Raw genomic sequence first — 26,397 nt, 5'->3', positions numbered from 1 at the left:
AGGGAATCTCATCAATAGAGCTCTTTCATGCTGAGTTCTACTCCTGATACCAACAAACTTGACTACATGAGCCTGGTGCTTTTCTTCACTTCACCACTACCACAAGAACAACTAATGCAACTGTAGTTTTTATCTAATAACACAGAAACACAGGAGTCTGTATGTAGTAAGTCCATATTGAGTATGGCAAGAAAAGGAGTCTCACAAAAACTGACTTGAATGTTCAAGATAACCACATAAAGTAATACCAGTCCAGGTAATGCATCAAAATCTAATGAGACCAGATCTATAATCTGACTAACTAAATTATGAATGATTAAATGAGTTGTTAAATACTAGATTTAATGTGGTTTTGTTGGTGGTGGTGGTGGTGGTGGTTTGGGGCCACATCTAATGGCACTTGGGTTACTTCTGGCTCTATGCTCAGAAATTGCTCCTGGCAGGCTTGGACAACCATATGGGATGGCAGGGATCAAACCTAATCACTCCCTGATCAGCCATGTGTAAGACACACCCCCTAGCCACTGTGCTATTGCTCTGACCCCTATTTAACGTGATTTAATGACAGCTTTTTAATTGATTTTAATTTCCTAGTACTGTGTCATAAATGACTTATATTTTAATATATTTTATACTATTGAAATAGTTTAAAATCATGTTTCACCAATTGATCGTTTGTGCCCAACCCATCACACCCCCGCACCTTCCCCCCATTTTGTATACTGATACAGAATTAATGAGACTTAATTTTGTCTGTTGTGTGCCGCGCCTTACTGTGCTCTGGCTCAGGCATCACTCCTGTGCTTAGTGATTACATCCCTATTGTGCTTTGGGGACCATATGATCAGCATGCAAGATAAGCATGTATTCGTTGTACTATCATTCCAGCCCCTAGAATGAATGAAACTTAAGAACTGTAACATGTTCACCATCAGGGCCTCCCCAACCTCTTTCTTCCTTTCCCCCTGCAAACCTATGGCATGTAGCTCCTGTCTCACAGTCATTGTGGGACTCTAAGGAAAGGTTATTACAGGCATGGTTCTTGTCTTGAACTGACTCTGGAGAGAGAATATCTGTAGATCAATCAACATGCCTTACACTGAGAATGTAATAGTCAGAAGCCACTATACAGAAATAAAATACTGTGTCAAAGTAGAGGTAATGTTAGTCACAGCTGCATATATTTGGACTGAAAGATGAGAAAAGTTAAGGCACAATTTTCTTTTCCTTTTACCTTGTTCATGCATCCCTTGGAGATACTGTGGATTCAGTTTTCAGTCTACCACTGTAAGGAATATTGCAATAAGGCCATCACGTGAATATCATTAAATCATATGGCAAACAATATGCTGTCATCCACAGTTGCCCCATTGCTCCATTTTTACTTCCAAGTAAGAACTTGAAGGGGGGAACAAAAATGTTGTGGACCTCTATAATTTGTTTTTTATAAGTAAGAAAATATAAGCTGTATTATTACATATTTAGATTTAAATTAGTGTAATTTAGCTTTACAATGAACACCAAGACCTATTTGTTCCAATTAATTCCTGTACTAATATTTCCTCCCTCTTTTTGCACTCTGTTTTGTTTTGGGACCACACTCAGTGATGCTCAGGAGTTACTCCTGACAATGCTTGGGGGACTATTTAGAATGTTGGGGTTAAAACTTTCTTTATTGACCTTTTTCTGCAACATTTTACAACCCAACAAAAACTGATTACAAACAGGTAACCAATTTTTGTTTGGGGTTTGGGGTCACCCACATCCAGTAGTGCTCAAAGTTTGTTCTTGGCTCTTTACTTCAGCTGGATCGACCGAGGTTAGCCACATGCAAAACAAACATGCTACCTGCTATATTCTCTCCACCCCTGGTAACCGACTTAAAATTTCTATCAGATTTGGGTATTTATTGGTTATCAAAGGTAACAAGCTATAAAATATTAAAGCTTGTCACCTATGTTCAAAATTCTGCCCCACTTTAACTATCTCTAGTTTCCAAATGGAAACCCCTTGCTTAGCTGGGGACCCAACTTCTCAATTTTTTTTTTTTTTTTTTTGGTTTTTGGGCCACACCTGGCAGTGCTCAGGGGTTACTCCTGGCTGTCTGCTCAGAAATAGCTCCTGGCAGGCACGGGGGACCATATGGGACACCGGGATTCGAACCAACCACCTTTGGTCCTGGATTGGCTGCTTGCGATGCAAACGCCGCTGTGCTATCTCTCCGGGCCCCCAACTTCTCAATTTATAGGGGTTTTTTGTTTGTTTGGGTGCAACATCTAACAGGGCTCAGGAAACCTTGCAGTGCTAGGGTTTGAACCTGGGACTCCCACATGCAAAACATAGATTCTAGCCCTTAGTTGGGGGTCCCACCTCTGAGTATTCTAAACCCACCAGGCCAGGGATTAAGAGTTCAAGAATCCTAGCCCCTTAACTTTTAAGTTCTGTAGGTTATGTTGATGAACATGAAATTTGGGTACTACAGGTTTTCTGTTTTAAAATATGCTTACAGATGCATATTGTTAAAACTTGTTGGGTCTTTATAGAGAGGACAGCAGATAAGATACTTGCCTTGCATGCAGTTGACCCAGTTCAATCCCCAGCTCAAGGCCGAGAATAAACCCAAAACATAGCAGGTGTATTTTATATATATACACACACCTCAGATTGTCCATTTTTGTACTAAGGCCCTGCAGAATTGGGCCTATGCCAACATTATCTGTTTCCTGCTGAGTAATATGATAGGCCTCACTGGTTTTGTTATTTGTTCTTGGGTTTATTGTAGGCCTATTACTCTACAAAAGTTCTTCCTTACCTCTGCTTTCATTTTTTCTTCAAGTTTTCTGGCCACACCGCTGGCAGTGCTCTGGGGTTACTCCTGGCTGTGTTCAAGGCAAGCCACTCTGTCCTCTGACCTTCATTTTAATTCTCAAGAATTTCTGCGAGGCAGGTTCACTCAGCTAGTGAGTGTTGCAGTCAGTATCCAGTCAGTATCCAAGCCCTGCCACTGTGGATTGGCTGTGCTTGAGGTTGACTCTCTCTTTCCAGCTAGCCCTTGCCTTACAATTTTCTTCCACAGTTTTTTTCTCTGATTTGTTTAGAGGCTCATTCTCCCAATTCTTCTATTGTTTCTACCTCTCCACATTTCATAATGAAAGGGGGGGAGACATGCTAGGGCTTGAAGAAAGAAGTATAAGGCCCCAAGCAATTAAGGATTTTCTACCTCTTTGAGGATGCTCATGAGAGAGACTGAATCCTCTTTTCTTTCTCTCCCTTTCTTACCATCTTCCTCTTGGATGAAAGGTTTAACCTCATCTCTAACCATTTAGCACAGGGCATCTTAGAGACTTTAGCTTGATAAGTTTTGAGTTGATACTCCATATCCTTTTTTCAAATATTTATCAAACTGGAGTAATAATAGTACAGCAGGTAGGGCACTTGCCTTTCACACAGCCGACCCTGGTTCAGGCCCTGGCACCACATACGGTCCTCCAAGCTCCATCAGGAGTGATCCCTGAACATAATCAGGACTAATCCCTTACCATCACCACATGTGCTCCAAAACAAATCCCAAAAGTATAAGTATGAAAGAAGTATGTTTTATTTTTATACCTATTTATCGTATACTCCGAGGACACTTAAACAATTGAGCAAAAGGGATTTTGAGTGAGAAATGTTTAATCAGCCTTGTTGTCTTGTCCATCTGGTTCCTGATATTTAGCATTGCATTCACTGTTTGAATATGATTTCTAATTCACACCATACATTTATTTACAAGGGAAGTTTTGTTTTCTCTGTAGAAATTATTTTATGTATTGACTGGGTTATTCCAGTCTCTCCAAATAAAGATGTTCATGGTGTTTGGCTGAAGCACTGTTTTTTGTTTTTTTTTTTCCCATATAGCAGCTGTTACTAATTAAGTTTTGAGCAGTCTAGGAAGAAAACACTTAAGCTAACCACTTCATATACCATAACCCATGTAATTGTCATGCTGCATTCTAGGCAAAAACTATGATTTGCCACTAATGTAATTTAGTGTACTAAGTGCTCCTCTTGTGAAACTTATTTTTTACATTTTCTTATATATGTTGAGGAGAGAGTTGAGACTTTAGTTTCTTATTCATAGCTAAGCAGGCATTGTCATTTCTTTGTATTGTATCTCTGTATTCAGGCTAGTACTACCAGTTACTTATGTGTTGATATTATTTCACAGTGCTGGTCCCAAAGGCGATAACATCTATGAGTGGAGATCAACCATTCTAGGACCTCCAGGATCCGTGTATGAAGGTGGTGTGTTCTTCCTTGATATCACTTTTACACCAGAATATCCTTTCAAGCCTCCAAAGGTAAATTCTCAAGAGACTGACAAAACCTTTAGAAATTAGTTTTTAATCACAAAAGTAGCAGGTTCATATTTTCATGACTCAAGGTACATTTGATTGTTAACTTCGCCGCATTTGGTGATTATTCCAGGGGTAAGTGCATTGTTTGCTGGTACCCAATATCCTATTTGTACTGAACCATGCAGAAAAATACATAATCCAGAACTTCTACCGAAGCCAGGGATCCTCCTCTCCCCTCCCCACCCCTTTGGTCTTAACCAATCCTTCCGCCAAGCCTCAGTTTTCTCCTCTACGGTGGGGAGGTATAAGGAAGATTGCCCAAAGACCCCATCTTTGCAGTACTCCATGACTATGACTATTTGCAAAAGGAAAACCTTAAGAATGGCATCGATTGCTAGACATAAATAATTATCACTGACAGAGAACGGCTGAAAGTCTTGTCATTATTTTTTAAAATGATAAAGGTGCCAGATATGTAGTTTTTACTTTTAGAATGATGCAAACTCGCATGCACCCATGCAGGCCAGAGTCCAGAGATACAGGACAGTTAAGGTGTTTGCTCTGCATGCAGCAGACCTGGATTCTCTTCCCAGCACCACATATCGTCCCCCAAGCATCATCACTAGGAATGATCCCTGATCCAAGAGCCAGAAATAATCTCTGACACAAACAGCTATGACTGACCAGTAAAAATACATTTTTAGGAGAATAAACTAAATAGCCCACAGTTATGTTTTCTGCCGTGGTCCCTTATTCATTTCTGGTACCTTTGTAACAGTGTAATTTGTGATTAGGTTAGACAAGAATTCTGCAGGATCCAATGTAAAAAAAAAAAAAAAAGAATAAACAGATCATCTCCCAATTCTTGTGTTTGCAACTTTTGGAGTATGTGATCTTTGTTTGCTAAAAATACTGTTTATGGGGCTGGAGAGATTACAGAGGGAAGGGCACTTACTTGCCTTGTATATGGTCAACTGGGTTAAGTTTCCAGTATTCCATATGGTCCCTCAAGTACTAACAGGAGTAATTCCTGAGTGCAGAGCAGGCAGTAATCCCTGAGCATCACCTGCGGTGGCCCCAAACCAAAAAAATTAAAAATACTAAAACAAAAATCTTTGTATCTTTGCCTTGAACCTTGAATTTTATTCTAAAGCTTACTTTGGGAACATGTAATACTAATCAGTAACACAAGAGGTCAGCAAACAGCTAGTCAAACTTGGAAATGATAGGGAAAACACCAAAACGGCTTAATAATATGAATTCAATTGCTTTTTTGTTATTGAATGTGACTTTATACATGTAATTTATAGTCCTAAACGATCAATGAACATTTTCTATAAATAGTCTCTTTTGCTTTAGCTAAATTGTTACCAAGACAAAGTTTTCCTTGCTGGTTAGATTTTAATTCTACCTTATATTTTAGGTTACGTTTCGGACAAGAATCTATCATTGTAATATTAACAGTCAAGGAGTTATTTGCTTGGATATACTGAAAGATAACTGGAGTCCAGCATTAACCATATCTAAAGTCCTCCTTTCTATCTGCTCACTTCTTACAGACTGTAATCCTGGTAAGATTTTCTCCTCATCTGAAAAATAACTTGTTTTGCATATAAACTGAAATTTTTATTTTTTTTAAATAAGGATTTCCCTTTTCTAAGAGTTTTCAAAGGATAAACACTTATTCTCAGGGCCGGAGAGATAGTATGGAGGCAAGGCATTTGCCTTGCATGCAGAAGGAAGGTGGTTTGAATCCTGGTATCCCATATGATCCCCTGAGCCTGCCAGGAGTGATTTCTGAGCGTAGAGCCAGGAGGAACCCCTGAGCGCTGCTGGTGTGACCCGAAAAAACAAACAAACAAAAAAACTGATTTTCAAAAATGTTTTTCAAAAATTCAGTCTACTTCATTTTCCTTCCCTCTTTTTGCATATTTCTCATACACAGCCTCAAAGCCACAATCACATGCTCCTAAAAGCATCTTACCTGCATCTACCAGGGCCTGCAAGCTCACTGAGCACTTGCCTATGGCTGACTGCTGAGGTGTAATATTCAATTTTGAAAGTGCTTCCGGGGCCGGGAAGGTGGCGCTAGAGTTAAGGTGTCTGCCTTGCAAGCGCTAGCGTAGGACGGACCGCGGTTCGATCCCCCGGTGTCCCATATGGTCCCCCCAAGCCAGGAGCGATTTCTGAGCGCATAGCCAGGAGTAACCCCTGAGCGTCAAACGGGTGTGGCCCAAAAATCAAAAAAAAAAAAAAAAAAAAAAAGAAAGTGCTTCCTGCTATATTGTAAAGGGAAGGACAACTAAATTTCCTTTTATTAGCTTTCTAGATATGGCAGTTAAAAGTACTGTATCTTAAATATAGATGTTACATATCTTATAAGTATATAAAATCATATATAAATAAACTAAGGTATCTGTTTTAGTTTCAGAGAAATAGCATATTGAATTGGGGATTTTATTTGTATCTTTGTGTGCTAGTGATCAAACGCAGGGCTTCACATACATCAGGGCAGATCCAGGTTCTGACCTCGCTCTTATAGATTGCATTGTATAACAGTAGGACTGTTATTGTCATTGGGATCATGTGAGCACAGTTGAATGAATGTTCATTACAGTCAGGTGCCTTGAATGGTCCAGTTTCTAAAGCAAAAGTTCTTCAGTTGTGTTTGTTGGGAGAAAAATGGAATGAATTGAGAAGGTGAAAGCCAGATAATTCTGACTGGTAAGAATTTTTTCCCCCTACATATGCTGTGTTGTCAAGTCCAGAAAGAAAAGTGTCCTGGATGGTTAAATATTTCTTTGAAAGCTTGTTACTAATTAATCTTTCTACAATTTAAAATAATCCTTTCTCCATTCTTTTCTTCTAGCCGACCCGCTGGTGGGAAGTATTGCCACTCAGTATATGACCAACAGAGCAGAACATGACAGAATGGCCAGACAGTGGACCAAAAGATATGCTACATAAATGGGGTTTTCATAAATCTTACATTATTTGTCTGCCACAGAAAGAGCTGCTTATGATTTTGAAAGGGTGGGGGAGGGTGGGAGTTGGTAAAGAGTAGGGTATTTCTATAACAGATATTATTCAGTCTTATTCCTAAAATTTTTGTTGTAACTTAAGGTATCTTGCTACAGTAGACAGATTTGGTGATTGCAACTCTTAAAACTCATTAGTTCTGCAATATTAGCTGAAACTTAGTACAGAGAAGACCAAACATTTGGGTTTGGTTGCTTGTAGTCTGTAAATTTCAAACAGCCTATTTTGTGCAGATTACATATACATACACAGCCATTTATGTGAAGACCTTCCACAGCCACACTCTTGCGATTTGTTTTCCTTTCTTTGATGGAAACGTTTTAGAGACTGTCATTTCATATATAATAAAATGGACACATGGCTGTCAGACACCATATAGGAGATTAATTGTATATTTTATTTTATAAACCAATCTACTTTATTGTGGAAATATTAGAGGTTTGATCAGGACTTGTGAAAAACCTGTAGTAAAATACCTTAAGCTGTTAACTGTAAAGCGTGGACTAGACTTATTCAGTGGATTGGTTATATGTTGTGGACTACTTAAGTCTGCATTTGTTACTGTGCTAATAAACAATATTAAAACAACCAATGTTGTTGTATTGTTTTCTTTTACCTTTGTAGTCTGCAGATTTCCTTCTAACTCTTGTGTCTATTAAAACAACTAGAAGAAATACAGATGGTATATATAGGTATGTACCCTTAATTTACTCAACAAATTAAAAATAAAGACTGCATGATCTTGCATATAAACTTAGATTTTCTAAAATTAAAGATTTCCATTTTCTAAATGAAATCTAAAATGCATGACTTTGCAGTCTTAGAAAATACTGGACAAAGGAAATCTGTTGTATAACTTTTCACTACAGTATCTTCAAGTATATGAGAAATTATTCTCTTATAGGTAAGTTAGTAAATGTAGCAATTCTTGGCTCAAACTGACTGAAACCATCCTTAAGCATTCCAGCTAAAGATGGTACCTTTTACTAGATATTTTAATATTATTTTGCTAAATAGCTGATTTTGGATTAAAATTAAGCAGTTGACTGGGGCTGGAGAGATAATGCAGTGAATATAGAGCTTGCCTTGTTTGTAGTCAACCCAGGTTTGATTGCTATCTCATGGGGTTCCCCCAATCCCATCAGAAATGATTCCTGAGTGCACAACCAGGACTGATGAGCATCACCAGGTGTGACCCAAAAACAAAACAAAAAACAAACTGCTTGAACAGTTGAAAATACTGTTGCTTTCATACCTGCAAAATAATTTTAATCTTAATATGTTACAATATTCAAGCTATTAAGTACAGTTGGCCCTAGCTCAAATCTTGTCAAAATTTCCACTCATATTGTTACATATCAGGAAACTTCTACAGAAAGAGGAAGCTTTATTGGAATGGAGGGAAGCTCTTAATAGAAGCATTTCTATCCTTAAGTGTTTAACAGTTCTCTAAGTTTTTAAGTTTGAGGGAAACTTAGCATAAATAGTCCAAGTAATTTGGAAGTGCATTTAATTACCTTACTGGTTTCCAAAGCCATTGCAAATAGCTAGTCTCAAACAGCTCACAAAAACTTAAAGCAAATACTATTTAACAAATAGTTCTGGCATGACTGACTTTCAGTTCTCAGAGCTAGAATTCCCTTTGTTTTTCCTCCCAGGTAGAGGAAAGCTTGATTTGCTCTGGGGCTGGGAAAGTTTACTGGCTAATAAAGTGAATGGTTCAATGAGAGTTTTCCGATCTGTAACCGTTACCTCCCACAGTCTCACTTTCTCACTCTTGGCCCACTGCTGTGCCACTTCAGCATCCACTTGTCTCTGCTCAGAGAGGTCGATTTTGTTTCCTAGTACAACAATCGCTACCTGGAAGAACAATAGTTAAAAAATAGCGTACTTTGCCAACATCTTAAGCAAAATAAGGAAAGTTGTCTTACACAATAAATTGCTTCATCAAACCTAATAAGCCTCTCTTAATTAGAATGTAAGATACTCCCAGAGCAATGTGAAAAAGATAGTAAGATAGTAATCTCACTCTTCCTGTGTATTTTTTGTTAAAATATAAAGTAAACAGTTGCTCATTAAGAAATCTGCAGGGGCCGGGCGGTGGCGCTAAAGGTAAGGTGCCTGCCTTGCCTGCGCTAACCTTGGACGGACCGCGGTTCGATCCCCCGGTGTCCCATATGGTCCCCCAAGCCAGGAGCAACTTCTGAGCACATAGCCAGGAGTAACCCCTGAGCATTATCGGGTGTGGCCCAAAAACCAAGAAAAAAAAAAAAAGAAATCTGCAGAGGGGCTGGAGCGGTGGCACAAGCAGTAGGGCATTTTCTTGCACACGCTGATCAAGGACAAACCACGGTTTGATTTCCCAGGGTCCCATATGGTCCCCCAAGCCAGGAGCAATTTCTGAGTAACCCCTGAGCATCACTAGGTGTGGCCCAAAAACCAAAAAAAAAAAAAAAAAAAAAAAAGAAAAGAAATCTGCAGAGGGCAGTCTGCCCACATCCAATTAACATGAAGTTACTCAACTCAGAAAATTATGTAGGATAGTTAAAGAGATGTTATTACAGGTAAGGCAAGTGCCTTAACCAGATTCAATCTCTGTGGCACACGTGTTTCTCCTTTCCCCCCAAAAAACTGTCTGCATTTCCATTGATCTGTAACTGGGAAGTTTGCAATATGTACTTCAAAACACAAGACATCTGGAACTGTGAGAGTTCTGCATTTTTAGAAACTTTAAATTCCACGATAGGAAATTCTAATTTTAGTATATGTGCTGCCAAAGTGAACATGAGAAATACAAAATTCTAGCTCTGTTCATATTATTAATCATAGGGAAAAGCTGGATGCAAGTGGTAAGAATTTGTTTGGTGCATGGACCAGAAGGGACATTTTAATTCTTTTAAACCAAAAGTAATACTACATACAGGTACCCAACAGTTAAGGGAAATGACCAAAATAATTAAGTGGTTTGTAGAATTGAAGGAGCAGAAAGATTTTCAGGAAGGGACTGTAAAAAAGGTTCTTTGGTTCTGGGGTCACACCCAGTGATGCTCAGGGCTTACTCCTGGCTCTGTTCAGGGACCACTCCTGGTGGTGTTGGGAGAACCATTTAAGGAGTCAGGGATCAGCTGCATGTGAGATTAAGCACTTTACTTTAGTATTAGTGAAGGTTAAAAACCTCCCAGTTGATGCTGAATGGAATGCCATTTTTTTTTTAAATTGGGGCAATGGTAGGACAGCAATAGGGCATTTGCCTTGCATGTATGTACCTGACCCACGATTGATGCAGGTTCCATTCTGTCATCCCATATGGTCCCTGGAGCCAGGAGTAACCCCTGAGTGCCTCCAGGTATGGCCCAAAACAAAACAGAACAACAAAAAAAATTGGGGCCAGCTTGTTCAGTAAGACAAGCATATGCTTTGCTTACAGAAGGCCAGGCTCAGTCTTTGAAACCACATGTTCCTTGAGCTCCACCAGAAGACCTCCCCAGGCATTGAGCAATTTCCGAGCACTTTTGAGTTTTTTTTTTAATTTGAACAATTTTGGGGGTGTTGGGAGCGATCAGACCATACTCAGTGATTCTCAGGGTTTATACTCTTGGCATTGCACTGAGGGATCACTCCTTGTAGGCTCAGGACACAGTTGGGGTGCCGGGGACCCCATTTTGCAAGGCAAGTACCCTAACCACTGTACTATCTTCAGCCCCAAAGATGTTCTTTAACTTTCAGTTATCAAGACTGCATTAAATCAGCATTTTCTGGATTTCCTCCTATCACTGTCCTTCAAACTTTTTGTGCTTCATTCCTTACACAGCTTCCAGTGGTCCTCAAACTATGGCCCGCGGGCCACATATTGTATTTGTATCTGTTTTGTTTCTTCATTGCAAAATAAGATATATGCAGTGTGCATAAGAATTCGTTCATAAGTTTTGTTTTTACTATAGTCAGACCCTCCAATGATCTGAGGGACAGTGAACTGGCCCCCTGTTTAAAAAGTTTGAGGACCCCTGAGTCCTTTCATTTATTGTGTTGTCTATCCCATCATAGTCACCAAACAAAATCCTCCCTTGGTTAACTTATATTTCTTCTCTTTTCCAATGCCTGGGAGGCATACACTGAGCTATATCCCAGTTAAATGAAACTTTTAAACTGGTCTTTGTACCATCACAATTTACATGAACATGGCTGCAAAAGACACATCCTTGTGATGAGTCACTGGCCTTAGTGAAGTGGAATTCTCCAGCAAATACTGTTGCCCTGACTAGACAGTACTCTACTACCGTCCTCTTGATCTCTCGACCCATGCTATTTTTATTTATTTATTTTTGTTTTTTTGGCCACACTCAGTGACGCTCAGAGGTTACTCCTGGCTATGTGCTCAGAAATCACTCCTGGATTGGGGGATCATATGGGACATGGGAGGATCAAACCACGGTTTATCCTAGGCTAGCGCAAGCAAGCCAGACGCCCTACAGCTTGTGCCACCACTCCAGCCCTTCAACCCATGTTATTTTTAATAAGTCATTATTTCAGTAAGAAGCTACTAGGAAAGACATTCTGCATTTCCCCACATCTGGTTTATAACTTGCCACCTTGCCTCTCCTTTTCTGTTTTTTTTTTTTTTGGGGGGGGGGGGTTGGGTCATACTTGGCAGCACTCAGTGGTACTCCTGGCTCTATGCTCAGAAATCACTCCTGGCAGGCTTGGGGGACCATATGGGATGACAGGATTCAAACCACCGTCCTTCTACATTCAAGGCAAACACCCTACCTCCATGCTATCTCTCTGGCCCCAGAACACACCTGAACACAGATGTCACTCCAACAATTAATCTCTCTCATATCATTTTCTATCCTGAATCAATGTTATTAGCAAATCAAAAATCAAATGCTCTGAGTATCAAATCTAAAAATACCTCTTTTAGTGGGAAGGGGGCATCACATTCAGCAATGCTTAGGTTACTCCAGGCAGCATTCAGCAGTTACTCTTGGTGGTAATTGGAGATCAAACCCAAGTTGGCTGCATGCCAGCACCCTACCCACTGTACTACCAATTTGGCCCCCTAACTCTCTACACTTTATTCCCACTCCTCTCTTCCTCTTTATGGCCCAATATACATACTGTCTCACTCAAAGCTCAAAATAACTGTTTGCTGTGTTTAAGTTTCTATCATCGCTCATTCAATTTAATGAAACACTTTAATGTTTAATCTACAGTTATCCAGATAAAGAATCAGGAGTCAGCCATGTGGTGATATGGATGAAGAACTGAAATGAAACAAGTAACTGAAGACATTAGGATAATAATATTGCCATAAAGAATAGTAGATAAATGACCAGTGTCACTGGGGAGAGGAAAATAAAAATAAAAATAAAATGAAAAAAAAAATATGGGCCCAAAGTGATGGTACACTGGATAGGGCACTTGCCTTGCAAATGACTGACCCTGGCACTCCGTATGATTCCCTGAGCCCCCCTGAAGTGATCCCTAAACACAGCCAGGTATGGCCAAAAGATGAAAAAATAAAAAACTCTCCCTGAGCTGTACTGAGTATTGTCTCTGGGCAAGTGACAAATGGTAAGATCCAGCAATTATCTCATTTTTGTAAAGACTATGCAAAAATCCTATTCAGTCAGTAATTCAGAACCATAGTAAATAAGAAATGTACTACATGTTATTTGAAATGTAGAAAAATTAAAGTTCAACTTAAACATCACAGCAAACGAAGTCAAATGAGCAAACAAATATTGGGCCTGGATTTCCTAAAATAAGAAAGTTTAAGAAATTTACAGATAATCTGAAAATAATTTGATAATTTTAAAATGCTTATAAAGTGCCCAAAGGAATCCATGTACAATTTAGCATTATAATTCATTGTTGGCTTTTTAACATACCTCTTTTTTATCTTTGAACTTATCAATTTCTTTCTTCAAGAGCTCCACTCTTTGAAAAGATTCCAGATTATTGACACTGTACACAAGAACAAAGCCATCAGCAAATGAAAAATAATGCTTTGGCAACTCCACACCTTCCTGTAGACCTCTGGTGTCATAAAGATGTAACTGTTCCTTTACTCCCCGATCTGTTTCTACTGAAGCCATATATACATCTTCCATTGTCTCACAATCTTCTATTCCTAGGATTTGAAAAGAAAAGACTTACTTTGCATAGCTTAGTACCAATTGTTGAATAGTTTGAGGAACTGGCTTTCTTTTTTGGGTAGGGTCTTCATGCAATATACTTAATACAATACACAGAAATCTTTGAGATAAATTTGTACTATCTATCCCAGTGGCATATCAAATATGCATAAAGTTAATCAGTTTCACCTTGCAGTTTTTTTTTTTTTTTTTTTTTTTGGTTTTTGGGTCACACCTGGCAGTGCTCAGGGGTTATTCCTGGCTCCAGGCTCAGAAATTGCTCCTGGCAGGCACAGGGGACCATATGGGGCGCCGGGATTCGAACCGATGACCTCCTGCATGAAAGGCAAACGCCTTACCTCCATGCTATCTCTCCGGCCCCTCACCTTGCAGTTTTAATTTTCATTATAATCAAAACCTAGGACCTAAAGCAAAATAAATGACAATGAGAATCTGAGATAATTGATTCTATCATCAGTTCCAGCCAATTCTTTAATGAAAATGTTCTTTTCATCAACAGCAAGGAAATTAAAAATAACACGTCACCTTTTTGGGAGGGGGCACACCCAGCGGCACTCCTGGCTCTGCATTCAGAAATCACTCCTGGCTGGTTTGGGGGAACATTATGGGATGCCAGGAATCAAACCCGGATGGGCCATGTGCAAGGCAAACGCCCTACCCATTGTGCTATCAATCAGTCCAACCCCAATGTCACCTTTTTTTTTTCCTCCTTGATTTTTTTTTTTTTTTTGATTATGGATCACATTCAGCACAATCAGAGTTTAATCCTGGCTCTACACTCAGGAATCATTCCTGGCAGGATTGAGGATATCAGGGATTAAAACCAGGTCAGCCAAGAGCAAGTTAAGTATCTTACCTTGCTCTCCACCCCTCCTTTAATTTTTTGAGAATGGTAATAATTTTCTTCCATAATAAGTTGTTGTGGGAACACAAAAGTAAAATTATTTGAACTAAGAAATGTTATTCCTTGGTTCATATGGCATAATAGTAGAGTGTATACATCACAGGCACAGGGCATTAACTTTATTCCCTGCACCATGAAAAACAAAAACATTGGGCCCGGAGAGATAGCACAGCAGCGTTTGCCTTGCAAGCAGCCGATCCAGGACCAAAGGTGGTTGGTTCGAATCCCGGTGTCCCATATGGTCCCCTGTGCCTGCCAGGAGCTATTTCTGAGCAGACAGCCAGGAGTAACCCCTGAGCAACGCTGGGTGTGGCCCAACCCCCCCCCAAAAAAAAAGAAAAAACAAAAACAAAAAATTGGGCCTGGAGAGATAGCACAGCGGTGTTTGCCTTGCAAGCAGCCAATCCAGGACCAAAGGTAGTTGGTTCGCATCCCGGTGTCCCATATGGTCTCCCGTGCCTGCCAGGAGCTATTTCTGAGCAGACAGCCAGGAGTAACCCCTGAGCACAGCCGGGTGTGTCCCAAAAACCAAAAAAAAAAAAAAACAAAACAAAACAAAAAACCATTATTCCAACTGGAATTCCAACAAAAGGTACTATAGAAATAAAGTATGTGTTCTTTCTATTATACAGTAGACTAAAGATTACTGAAGAACCTTACAGAGCAAAAGTTTTGAATTCCAAAGTTATCTAGAGTCAGGAGGTCAGAGAGATGTACAGTGGGTAAGGCACTTGCCTTGTATGAAGCCAGGAGTCATTCCTGAGTGCAGAGTCAGGAGTAACCTCTGAACGTTATTGAAACAAAACATTTTTTTTTTCATAGTTTTAGAGTGGGTTGGATCATATACAGTAGATGTGAGTGCTAACCTGAGACCTAGTGGTACTCAGCAGACAATGTGCAGTGCCAGAAACTAAACTAAGTTTGGCTAAATGTAGAGCAAATGTTTGCACTCAACTCCATTTCATTATCTTAAAAGAAAACTTTTTTAAAAATGAGTTTTGAAACCAGAGAGATAATAGAACAGGTCTAGTGTTCGCCTTACAAATGGCCAGCCTAGGTTCAATCCCTGGCATATATGGTCCCTGAGCTTTCTAGATATGATCCCTGAGAGTGTCGAACCAGGAAATAGTTTGTTCATAATTTGGTTTTCTGCTTTTCCTTCCCTTTATTGTTGCAGTGTTGTTCTGAATACAAGATTGTACATTTGGTTGTGGTGCTCTTATACTTTAGTTTCAGTGTCTGCACAGGATTGACCCTTGGTGTTGTACCAGAGATCATATGCGAGGAGGTGCCAACATTCTACTGGTGATCCCATGCTTGCAAGGAAGGTGCTCTTCCACTGAGCTAGCCTCAATCCCATCTACAATTTAACACACTTCCGTTATAGCACTTAAGCCAGAACAGCTATTAAGATATTGAACTTCTCCCCACACATATTATATGATTCATAATGAATTCTTGCACACTGCCTCTAAGGCTTTCTAAGAATTAAGAATGCAGAACCATTTGCGATATTATTGTCAACAGCATGCATGCTAGTCACTCCTTGTTGAGAGGAAAGAAAAGGACTATAACTACAATAAATGGCAAATACTCAATAATCATTTGCTCGTATGACGGAGAAAATGAACACTTTTAATTTTAGATCAGACAAGACTGAGCCTGTCCAGGATGATAGGGCTTTAGATAACAATTTGAATGTGGGGGATGGAGATAGTACAGGGTTTAAGGTGTTTATCTTGTAATGATTCCTGGTACTATATTGTTTCCAGAACAACTCCTGTGAATAGAGCCAGAAATAAGTTTCCAAACATCACTGGGTATGACTCAAATCTCCCATATACACACAAAATAATTTTATTTTATTTATTTTTTTTGGTGTTGGTGGGCTACATATTCATAAAGTAAATATTCTGTTGAGCTACAACCCTGGTAACAGTTCTTTTTTTTTTTTTTTTTTTAATTTTGGGAACTGGGCCATATCCAGCGGTGCTCAAGACTTACTTGCAGTTGTGCTGAAGGATCAGTCCTGGAGGGACTCAGGGGACTGTCTCAGGTGGCAGGACTGAATCTGAGTCAGCTGTGTGCAAGGCAAGTGCCCTACCCCCTGTACTATCTCTCTAGCCCCTGAAATTTTTTAATAGTTTTTGGGCCACACCCAGCAGACCTGGCAGACCACATGGGATACTGGAGAATGAAGTCAGGTCAGCCCCTTGCAAGGCAAATACCCTTCCCACTGTGCTAGGGTTCCAGTCCCAATTCTCTCCATTTGTTATCTTATTTTGTTTTGTTTTTGTTTTTGTTTTTGGGTAACACCTGGCAGCACTCGGGTTACTCCAGGCTCTATGCTCAGAAATCACTTCTGGCAGGCTCGGGGGACCATATAGGATGCCGGGATTCGAACCACCATCCTTCTGCATAGAAGGCAAATACCTTACCTCCATGCTATCTCTCCGGCCTTTCCATTTGTTATCTTACCAGTTTCAAATGACAGCAATTAGCTTTATAATTTTTTTTCATTTCTTTTTTGCTACTTGAGCCACACCCACATACAGATGGATTACTGCTGGCTCTGTACTCAGGAATTACTCCTGATGGTATTTAGGCGCCATATGAGATACCAGGGTCAGCTGCATATAAGGCAAGCCCTAATATACCCTTATATATCTACTGTGCTATTGCTACAGCTTCTGTTTTTCTCTCTTGTTCTATCCTTCCTCAATTTCTATCAACTTCTATGACCCTTTTGGTCACTCTGGGTTGATCATACCTCACTTTTGTGTAGCATCAGCCATTTCTTTTTTTTTTTTTTTGGGGGGGGGGGCCACTCGGCATTGCTCAGGGGTTACTACTCCTGGCTGTCTGCTCAGAAATAGCTCCTGGCAGGCACGGGGGACCATATGGGACACTGGGATTCGAACCAACCACCTTTGGTCCTGGATTGGCTGCTTGCAAGGCAAACGCCGCTGTGCTATCTCTCCGGGCTCACATCAGCCATTTCTTTTTTTTTTTTTGGTTTTTGGGCCACACCCGGTAACGCTCAGGAGTTACTCCTGGCTATGTGCTCAGAAGTTGCTCCTGGCATGGGGGACCATATGGGACACCGGGGGATCGAACCGCGGTCCGTCCAAGGCTAGCGCAGGCAAGGCAGGCACCTTACCTTTAGCGCCACCGCCCGGCCCCCATCAGCCATTTCTAAGTCAGCAGGACCAATAAAAAAGCCTAGCAACTCCCAGAACCTAAAAACAAAACAAACAAAAAAAAAACCCACCAAAATAAAAATTACCTTACCAATAGTATGATTTCCATAAAGGAGCTGCTCCAAAATTGCTGTTTTCCCAACAGACAACAATCCACAAACCACAACCTTACAGCCCTTCCCCATCTTCTCTCAGGATACCCCTGTGAAGAGAATAAAAGGCCTGAAAACTTGCACACTACCAAAATAAGCTTTCCTTTCTGTATCAAAGAGTCTGAATTTTTTTTTTTTTTTTTTGGTTTATGGGCTATACCCAGCGGCACTCAAGTGTTACTCCTGGATTTGCACTCAAAAATTACTTCTATTTTTATAACTGAAACCCAACTGCAAACATGTTTGTAATCATGGTACTTAAATAGATTAACCTAAAAATATAATCACTCCCGGCAAGTTCGGGGGACCATATGGGGTGCCAAGGATAGAACCTGGGTTGGCTGTATGGAAGGCAAATGCTCTATCTGCTGTGAAGAAAGAAAGGAAGGAAGGAAGGAAGGAAGGAAGGAAGGAAGGAAGGAAGGAAGGAAGGAAGGAAGGAAGGAAGGAAGGAAGGAAGGAAGGAAGGAAGGAAGGAAGGAAGGAAGGAAGGAAGGAAGGAAGGAAGGAAGGAAGGAAGGAAGGAAGGAAGGAAGGAAGGAAGGAAGGAAGGAAGGAAGGAAGGAAGGAAGGAAGGAAGGAAGGAAGGAAGGAAGGAAGGAAGGAAGGAAGGAAGGAAGGAAGGAAGGAAGGAAGGAAGGAAGGAAGGAAGGAAGGAAGGAAGGAAGAAAAAAAAGGGGAAACAGTCTGGGGAGATAGTACTATGGATAAGGAATTTTCCTTGCACCTGCTGATTTTGGTGCTCATGTGAGCTCTCAAGGTAAAGCACTGATATTTTAAAAGAGGAAAATAGCACATCCCTGGCCACATCATAGGATCCCCTGAGCCTTCCTGAAGGGATCCCTGAGCACAAAGTCAGGAGCAATACTTAGTACTGCCAGGGATAGCCCCAAACATTCATCATCGAAAAAGTTTTCTCTGGGCTGGAAAGATAGCACAGCGGTAGGGCATTTGCCTTGCATGCCGCTGATTAAAACAGCCAGTGGTTTGAATCCCAGCATCTCATATGGTCCCCCGAGCCTGCTAGGAGCAACTTCTGAGTGCAGAGCCAGAAGTAACTCCAGAGCATTGCGGGGTGTGACCCAAAAACCAAAATAAAAAAAAAATTTTCAAGCCCGGAGAGATTGCACAGCGGTGTTTGCCTTGCAAGCAGCCAATCCAGGACCAAAGGTGGTTGGTTCGAATCCCAGTGTCCCATATGGTCTCCCGTGCCTGCCAGGAGCTATTTCTGAGCAGACAGCCAGGAGTAACCCCTGAGCAACCCTGGGTATGACCCAAAAAAACCAAAAATAATATTTTTTTCTCTGTGGAAAGGAGCTACAATTGTTCTAACCAAGGCAGGATGGAAAGGATAGGATGATGTTAGGTGAAGGGAAAGGCTCAGGAATCCTATATGGTTAAATTTCTACAACTTGATCGCCCCCAAATTTGAAAAAGGGGGGGTTAGGGGACAAGATCAAGAAACAAATAAATAAAAACAACACCAATGCCACAACCATTGATGTCAACCCTTCTATCAAACTCTTCCAATCACTGGCAGTAAGAAAGTCCCAAATCTCTCCAGTGTCACCTGTGTCTGCCTGCACAGTGCTGGTTTTTTCCCCCAAATCCCCCATCTGGCACTGTTCATCACAGATATCAGGTCCACCCACACAGTCCGATGCTCACATACTTCTGCTCTATCCTCCAAAGTCACTTCTCCAGTGCCACCACCACCCCAACAGTCCAGATATCATACCCCTTCTTAAAGTCTGTCATTTATCACCAAAGTGTCACAGTCCTTCTTCATGCACTCTGCCTGCAAGTAGAAGCCAGTAGACCCCTGGTATAGACGACCCCTGGTATAGAGAGGAATCGTGAAGCAAGGTAAAGCAGGTATATTTTCAAAGAGGAAAATAGAAAAAACAACAACACCCAAACCACTGATCATTTTGAATTCAAACGATTCCCTTTAAGCCTTGATCAGACGAATTGAAGATTTAAGGTTGTTAACATACACGATTGTGCCAAAAAAAAAAAAAAGAAAGAAAAATAGAGGCGACAGATGCAATCGAGCTGGTCCACTGCTCCCTGGTAAAGTGCGCAACAGAAAAATGCCAGAAATTTCTCAGCTTTTCTTCCCTAAAGCCCTTGCACCTGGTGCCAAAGGAGCCTTGACAAATATTGTTGTTTTCTCTGGGACAAATAAACAAGAACATAAATAAAATGCATTATAAATACATTCATTAAATAATGTTATTATTTATTAAACATTATTTAATTGTAATTTATATAATTTATATGATTATAATTAATTGTGATTAAATTTTACGAATAAATTTATTATAGATAAAAATATAATAAATTATTTGTTTGTTTCTCAAAGAGCATCTGGGACCAAATCTGTCTGCAATAAAGGTACAAAATTTTGCAGAGGCCCAGAGGCCCTTTCCAGGGCCAACATCCCTTGAATTCCCCCTACCCGTGGAACCCTAGGTCCATGAAAGCCACCCCCAGTGCTGCATCTGGGGACCACCGAGTTCACAGACCTGTCCGCCTCCCGGGAGTCCCGAAGCCGCGGAGCCACCACTCCACTGCGTCTAGCGGTTCGAGCCTGGGAGGAGGAAGGAGGTGGGTGATGGATGGATGCATCAGCCAGGGACTCGGACGCAAGCCGGGGCAGAGCTCCGCCCTCGGCCTCATGCAGAGAAACTACAAGTCCCAGGAGGCTTAGCGAGCCCGCCACTTCCCCGCCGGAAGGAGTCTCGCGCGCCAAAGGGATTGTGGGTAAAAGGCTCCTTCCTTTTCGTTTGGTGGCAGCCATCAGGTGAGCCGCGGTACGCTGGTGCTGTTCTATCCGCCTCTCATCTCCCTTCCTTTTGGCCATCCGGACTCTAAGATGCCGCGGCCATGCAGCTCCCCTCCTGCCTTAGTTGCTGTGGACTTCTAAGAAGCCAGATTACTGGGGCAGCACGGGCAAGGCGTGCTCGTTCCTTGGGGAGATCGGGGGAAGGAGGCGATGGCGGATGGCGTTTAGAGCTAGGCCCGAATGGTGGGATAGGGAGGCCAGGCGTAGGCCTGTGGGGTTCCTATGGCCTCCCTAGGGCGGTGTGAATGGGATGTTTATTCCTGGCGGCTGAAAGCAGCTGTTTCCCGGGGTGATTGATTGCCAGATCTTGCAGGCCAGGCTCCTTAAGAGCCTAGGCCTCAGTGTGCCTCCCCATGGCGTTGCCTTGCAAAAGGGGTTGCTCTTGCGCCTATGCTATGGAGTGAGGTGCATCCCCTGGGGCTCCATCCCCCACTCCCCCCCCTCTTGTATTGGGTGCTCTTGCAACTGTTTCTTGGGGGATCGTTTTATGCTGGGGTCGTCTTCTGCAGTTGCTACGGAATGATGGGCATCCCCTTTGGGGAGAAGGAAGGCGAAGATGGGCCTGGGGCTCCATTCTCCACTGTTGTATTGGGTGCTCTTGCACCTTTTTCTTTTGGATCGAATTAGGCTGGTGGTCTTGTGCAATTGCTACGGAGTGATGTGCATCCCCTTTGGGGAGAAGGGAAGGCTAAGCTGGGCTGGGGTTCCACTCCCACTCCTGTATTGGGTGCTCTTGCACCTTTTCTTGGCATCGAATTAGACTGATGGTCTTGTGCAATTGCTACGGTGTGGGGCTCCATCCCCATTCCCCCCCACTCTTGTAATGGTGCTCTTGCACCTTTTTCTTGGGGGGATCAAATTAAGCTGGTCGTCTTGTGTAATTGCCACGGAATGATGTGCGTTCCTTTGGGGAGAAGAGAAGGCTAAGCTGAGCCTGGGACTCCATCCCTACTACCCCCAACTCTTGTATATGTCTATAGTGAGCCAAGATGGGCGCCTACAAGTACATCCAGGAGCTCTGGAGGAAGAAGCAGTCGGACGTGATGCGATTCCTCCTGCGAGTGCGCTGCTGGCAGTACCGCCAGCTCTCGGCCCTGCACCGGGCTCCGCGGCCCACTCGGCCGGATAAGGCGCGCAGGCTGGGCTACAAGGCCAAGCAGGGTAAGTGGCACCTCGCACCCGCCACGAACTTCATTCAACCCCCAGCTATGGAGTGGGCTTTGTCCTGAATGAAGGCCTCTCCCAACATCTCTCCTAGGTTATGTCATCTACCGCATTCGGGTGCGCCGTGGTGGTCGCAAACGGCCCGTGCCCAAGGGGGCGACCTATGGCAAGCCCGTGCATCATGGTGTTAACCAGCTCAAGTTTGCCCGGAGTCTTCAGTCTGTGGCTGAGGTAAGTGGGTGTGCCTTGTGCTTTGGGCAACTTAGCTGGGTCGGTTCCATTTAGTGCATAATAGGATTTAAGTGCAAAGGACTGGTTCTAACAAAATTGAAATCAAGACTTTGGTCTGAATCTCTAGATAATGGTTTTTGTTTGGGTCCCCACCCGGTGACACTCCTTACTCCTGGCTATGGGCTCAGAAATTGGCTCCCAACTTGGGGGACCATATGGGACTCCGGGATCAAACCCAGGTCTGCCCTGGGCCTGGCCCTCTGAATAGCTAGATCTTGGGAATTGGTGTCAGAATGATCTTGATAGAATCAAACCATTTAAGGGCGGTCAACTGTTAAGAGAGCATCTTCCCAAAAATACTTAAACTGTTCATTCACATCACTAGTCTGTTGAAGTGAGGTGAGTTTTAAGTATTTATCTGATTTATTGGCAAAGCTGTGTGTTCTATTGTTAGCTTGGTGAAGACAAAAATTCCAGCTTCCTGAATATTCTTGGTCAAGTACTGTATAGGCTTGAGGAAATACCCAGTGGTGTTCAGGGGCTATTTATTCTTGGTTTTGTCTACAGGAGTATCTAGTCAGAATCCTTGCTTACCCGTTTGCTGATGTGTTGGGAGTCTGACTTGAGCTTTTTTCTTCTAGGAACGAGCTGGACGCCACTGTGGGGCTCTGAGAGTGCTGAATTCTTACTGGGTTGGTGAAGATTCCACATACAAATTCTTCGAGGTTATCCTCATCGATCCATTCCATAAGGCTATCAGAAGAAATCCCGATACCCAGTGGATCACAAAGCCAGTCCACAAGCACAGGGAGATGCGAGGGCTGACTTCCGCAGGCCGCAAGAGCCGTGGTCTTGGAAAGGGTCACAAGTTCCACCACACTATCGGTGGCTCTCGTCGTGCAGCTTGGAGAAGGCGCAATACTCTCCAGCTCCACCGTTACCGCTAAAAAGTAACATTTGTAAAAGTCTAATAAACAGTTTAGGACAGTCATGTCTGCTTACAGGTGTTCTTTGTTAGTCTGCAGATTATTTCCTGAATGCATTGTCAAATTATGAAAGTTAAGTGCAATAATGTTTGAAGACTGTGATTGGTGTATCCAGTTTCCAGTAAGATGAGTGCTTTTGACTTTGCTTATCTTATTAGAGAGGTAATATCTCCCTATGTTAAAGTGTTTGGTATATTAGGTGTACAATAAATTCTGTAAGAGGAGTGGATTAAGTAGCCCTGTAGATTTGTTGGTGCATGTGAATGAACCTGCAGCTCTATTATAGGGCTGATGCAGTGCTAGTTTATTCGCAAGTGGCCTCTTTGGTTTCTTTTAAGTTAGACTTTGCTAGGAAATGTGGAGAATATCCTGGTTATGTGCAAAAGAAAAGGATTAACTGGGACTCGTGTAATACTAAACTTCAGTATTTTGCATGTAACTGCTCTAATAAAAACTTAAAAGCCACCATTTTTAGACGATTGAGTAAACTTGCAAGGGAGTTCTTACAAATGATTCCATGGTTTGATTCCAGGACATCTAGCCGATTTCTAAAACAATAAACTCTGAGGGAAGGGACTTAGCATTATAGAGCAGACATCAATGCAAATGCTGGGGAAGATCATAACTAAGTGAATATTGAAAAAGTGATTTGGTCCAAGGATTGATAGCCATTATGACAGGAGGGCTATGCTGCAAAGTGCATATTTATGAGGCCTTAAGTCAGAGCTCTAGCACCTGGCTGGGACACTGAGCTGATGTTCACTCCTGCAAGGTTTTAAGAAAGGTCAGTAGGGCCCGGAGAGATAGCACAGCACAGCGGCGTTTGCCTTGCAAGCAGCCAATCCAGGACCAAAGGTGATTGGTTCGAATCCCGGTGTCCCAAAAACCAAAAAAGAAAGGTCAGTAGATGTTACTGCAGGTAACTGTGTTTTGCATTTGAACTTGACTACAGTTTGGTTGGGCTTTGTTTTTATAATTTTTGTTGTGGAAGCTTTTTTCCTTTTTTTGTCCCAAGTCAAAATTATGCACAGAAATCCTTGTGTTTGCCTAGACTTTAAGTTGCCGTTGCTCCCACTGTAATATCACATTCACAATATTTTATTGAATGCTGTTTGCATAATTTCTTCCAGACCAGGCTTATTTTGTCTAGGCTGAATTTGAGTATAGGAAATAATGGATGTAGGAAAAGAATTCATTCCGTTATCTGCACTGATTTAATGTTTGAAATGCTTTGGAAATTTTTGGTATCCGAATCAGGTTTTTTTTATTTAGGTGTCTTGAATAGCTCAGCTTTAGAAACATGTAAACTCAAAACTTTGAGACCTAAATTATCCCAAGGTCCTGTGATTGGAGGTCTTTCAACTAAAGGAATAAATGTCTATTAAACTGAAATGACTCCTCCATCATCTGATAGTGTGCTTGTCATATTTAACCAGTTTTTTTTTATATCATTACTGTGAGATCCTTATGCTCTACCACTGAAGGCACTTATTGGGACAGAATTTTCATCTGTCTTCCTTGGGCCACAGCCTACTGGGGTACTGGGGGCTTATTCCTAGCTCTGCTTAGGGGCCCAGAGACCAGTATTAAGGGCTTTAGAAACTATCTAGGGTGCTGGGGATTGCCATGTGCAAGGTAAGCTACCTACCTGCTATACTATCAAAACTCAATGCCATGCAATATGCTCATCCATAAGGATCCTATTATATGTAGTAACACAAGTCTGGCACTTGGTTGCAGCACTAAGGATCACAAATGTATGGGGGATGCCTAGTTTTGGTTTTTATTGTATTCTATATTCAAGTGTACCACGTGTTTTGGTTTTGGTCCATACCAGGCAATACTAAGATTACTATGGGGTCAGCAATCATTCTTGGCTAAGGCTCAATGGTGAAGATTGAATTTGGTCAGTTGTGTGCAAGGTAATTGCCTTGTTTATTGTACTGTCTCTGGCCTTGTATTTCAATCTGGTCTATCATTAGGCACATATTTTGACTTTTGGACCACACCCAGCATGCACAGTTAACTAACTGGCTCTTAACTCAGCAATCACTTCTGGTGACCATACAAGAGGCATTGTTCCAGCATCTTAAATGTTGACTTGTTTTTAAAAGCAAAGTGGAGTCCTTTTTCTCTATACCTTATACATCTTCCTGTTGCTGCTCTGATGCCAACTGTTGTAATTGATGTGAAGTGGAACCTCATTGTCTCCATTGGTCTTCCTAGGAAAATCGTGTTGATGAGCATATATACTAGTGTTTTAAAATAACCCTAACTATAACTAGGTCGGATGCTTTCCTTGCATACAGCCAGATGGATCCCAGGATCTTACATGGTTCCCAGAGCACTGCCAGGTATGACCTAAAATTTCTAACTTAGAAAAAAGGCATCAAATGATTATGGTAGCTACAGTATTTTTCAGTATTACAAAGAATGATTTAGTCCTTTGGGTGTTTTTTTCTCTGTAGTTTGGTTATTGCTTGAGTTACAAAAACGGTTTTTTTCCCCTAATCAGATTCTAATTTGGGAAAGGGAGGGTTAAGTCCAAATTTCTGATCTCTGGGGATTTGTTTCTATACCTCCAATCTCCAGGTTGGGAGTAAAGGACCCTAATTTCTATGTGGGAAACTTGAAAACAACTTTACTCGTTCCATTTTCATCATGTGACCTCAATCTTCATTGAATTTCATCATAGTCTCCTTGGTATTATTACTTAAAACACTTAAGTACTAAGCATTTATATGATGGGAAAATGCCACTGAAAAGACAGTGCCCCAATACCATGTAGATTGTCCTTTAAGTTCCAGAACAAAACTAATTCAAATAAATCAAATTGATGATTTTACTTCTTTAGGAATATTTACTTGCTGCTACTAATTTTTAAAGTGTTTAGCATTCTGATTGGTAATTGGTTTTTTAGAATTTATTGATAATTTCATTCAAATATTACATTCTATCTTATATGTAAAAGCTAACACATTTCCCCCCCAAAAAATATTTAGGGTACTCGAGTACTACCAGGAATTCCTGAATGCTTGAGCATTATTGGTGGGGTGACAAAAACTTTTATTTTCCATTCTCTTGCCAAAATGCTAGATTCTCAAAATAGAGGAAGAAAAGAATAAACCTTTCATCTATAGAATTAGAAAATTCTTAGTGGATTTGGGCAGTTAACTTGAACTCAGGATTCCTTGAACTGTCTTGAGCTCTCAGTGGTCACCTCTGCTGCCACCATTACTTCCCCCTTAATATTCAGTATTATAGGAACTCAGATGATGGAGCTCATTCTATTCTAGGAGTTCAGTACACTATAGGAGTAAAGGAAGGAAAGAACGAGGCTACATCTAACTTGATCTAGTTTTACAAGATAAGGAA

General features: G+C 41.4%; 3 protein-coding genes and 1 long non-coding RNA gene across 4 annotated transcripts in view; 3 read left to right on the top strand and 1 right to left on the bottom strand.

Annotated features, from left to right (window-relative positions):
* The window catches only part of LOC125997888 (ubiquitin-conjugating enzyme E2 E1), a 79,810-nt gene extending 71,839 nt beyond the window's left edge, over window positions 1-7,971 (top strand). The window contains exons 4-6 of the mRNA XM_049766074.1: window positions 4,211-4,343; window positions 5,764-5,911; window positions 7,210-7,971. Coding sequence (XP_049622031.1) covers window positions 4,211-4,343; window positions 5,764-5,911; window positions 7,210-7,307 — 379 coding nt within the window. The 3' untranslated portion in view covers window positions 7,308-7,971. The remainder of the gene's footprint in view (window positions 1-4,210; window positions 4,344-5,763; window positions 5,912-7,209) is intronic.
* A 976-nt stretch (window positions 7,972-8,947) lies between these two features.
* Window positions 8,948-20,444, bottom strand: NKIRAS1 (NFKB inhibitor interacting Ras like 1). The gene is made up of 4 exons (XM_049766075.1): window positions 20,322-20,444; window positions 17,733-17,843; window positions 13,271-13,512; window positions 8,948-9,239 (listed from the first exon to the last, which is right to left on the bottom strand). The coding sequence occupies exons 2-4, from the start codon at window positions 17,824-17,826 to the stop codon at window positions 8,997-8,999; spliced, it is 579 nt and encodes a 192-aa protein (XP_049622032.1). The 5' UTR covers window positions 17,827-17,843; window positions 20,322-20,444; the 3' UTR covers window positions 8,948-8,996.
* Window positions 20,445-21,600: 1,156 nt separating this feature from the next.
* RPL15 (ribosomal protein L15) lies at window positions 21,601-23,027 on the top strand. The gene is made up of 3 exons (XM_049766072.1): window positions 21,601-21,802; window positions 21,900-22,036; window positions 22,678-23,027. Exons 1-3 carry the CDS (start codon window positions 21,631-21,633, stop codon window positions 22,981-22,983), a joined length of 615 nt encoding a protein of 204 aa, XP_049622029.1. The 5' UTR covers window positions 21,601-21,630; the 3' UTR covers window positions 22,984-23,027.
* A 2,321-nt stretch (window positions 23,028-25,348) lies between these two features.
* LOC125997901 (uncharacterized) lies at window positions 25,349-25,867 on the top strand. Its single transcript, XR_007491863.1, has 2 exons — window positions 25,349-25,489; window positions 25,559-25,867. It is a non-coding gene; the product is annotated as an uncharacterized LOC125997901 (long non-coding RNA).
* Window positions 25,868-26,397: the final 530 nt, after the last annotated feature.

This window comes from Suncus etruscus, chromosome 20 (genome assembly GCF_024139225.1).
Source record: "Suncus etruscus isolate mSunEtr1 chromosome 20, mSunEtr1.pri.cur, whole genome shotgun sequence".
NCBI lineage: Eukaryota > Metazoa > Chordata > Mammalia > Eulipotyphla > Soricidae > Suncus > Suncus etruscus.
This window is presented reverse-complemented; position numbering and strand designations above follow the sequence as displayed.

Excerpts from the sequence above, each read along its gene's own strand:
- NKIRAS1 (XM_049766075.1), bottom strand. The coding sequence starts at position 17,826 with ATGGGGAAGGGCTGTAAGGTTGTGGTTTGTGGATTGTTGTCTGTTGGG. Across the intron at positions 13,513-17,732 it reads TTATGGAAATCATACTATTG|GAATAGAAGATTGTGAGACA; the intron begins GTAAGGTAATTT and ends TTCAAATCCTAG. Across the intron at positions 9,240-13,270 it reads AGTTCAAAGATAAAAAAGAG|GTAGCGATTGTTGTACTAGG; the intron begins GTATGTTAAAAA and ends TTGTTCTTCCAG.
- RPL15 (XM_049766072.1), top strand. The coding sequence starts at position 21,631 with ATGGGCGCCTACAAGTACATCCAGGAGCTCTGGAGGAAGAAGCAGTCG. Across the intron at positions 21,803-21,899 it reads GGGCTACAAGGCCAAGCAGG|GTTATGTCATCTACCGCATT; the intron begins GTAAGTGGCACC and ends CATCTCTCCTAG. Across the intron at positions 22,037-22,677 it reads GTCTTCAGTCTGTGGCTGAG|GAACGAGCTGGACGCCACTG; the intron begins GTAAGTGGGTGT and ends TTTTTCTTCTAG.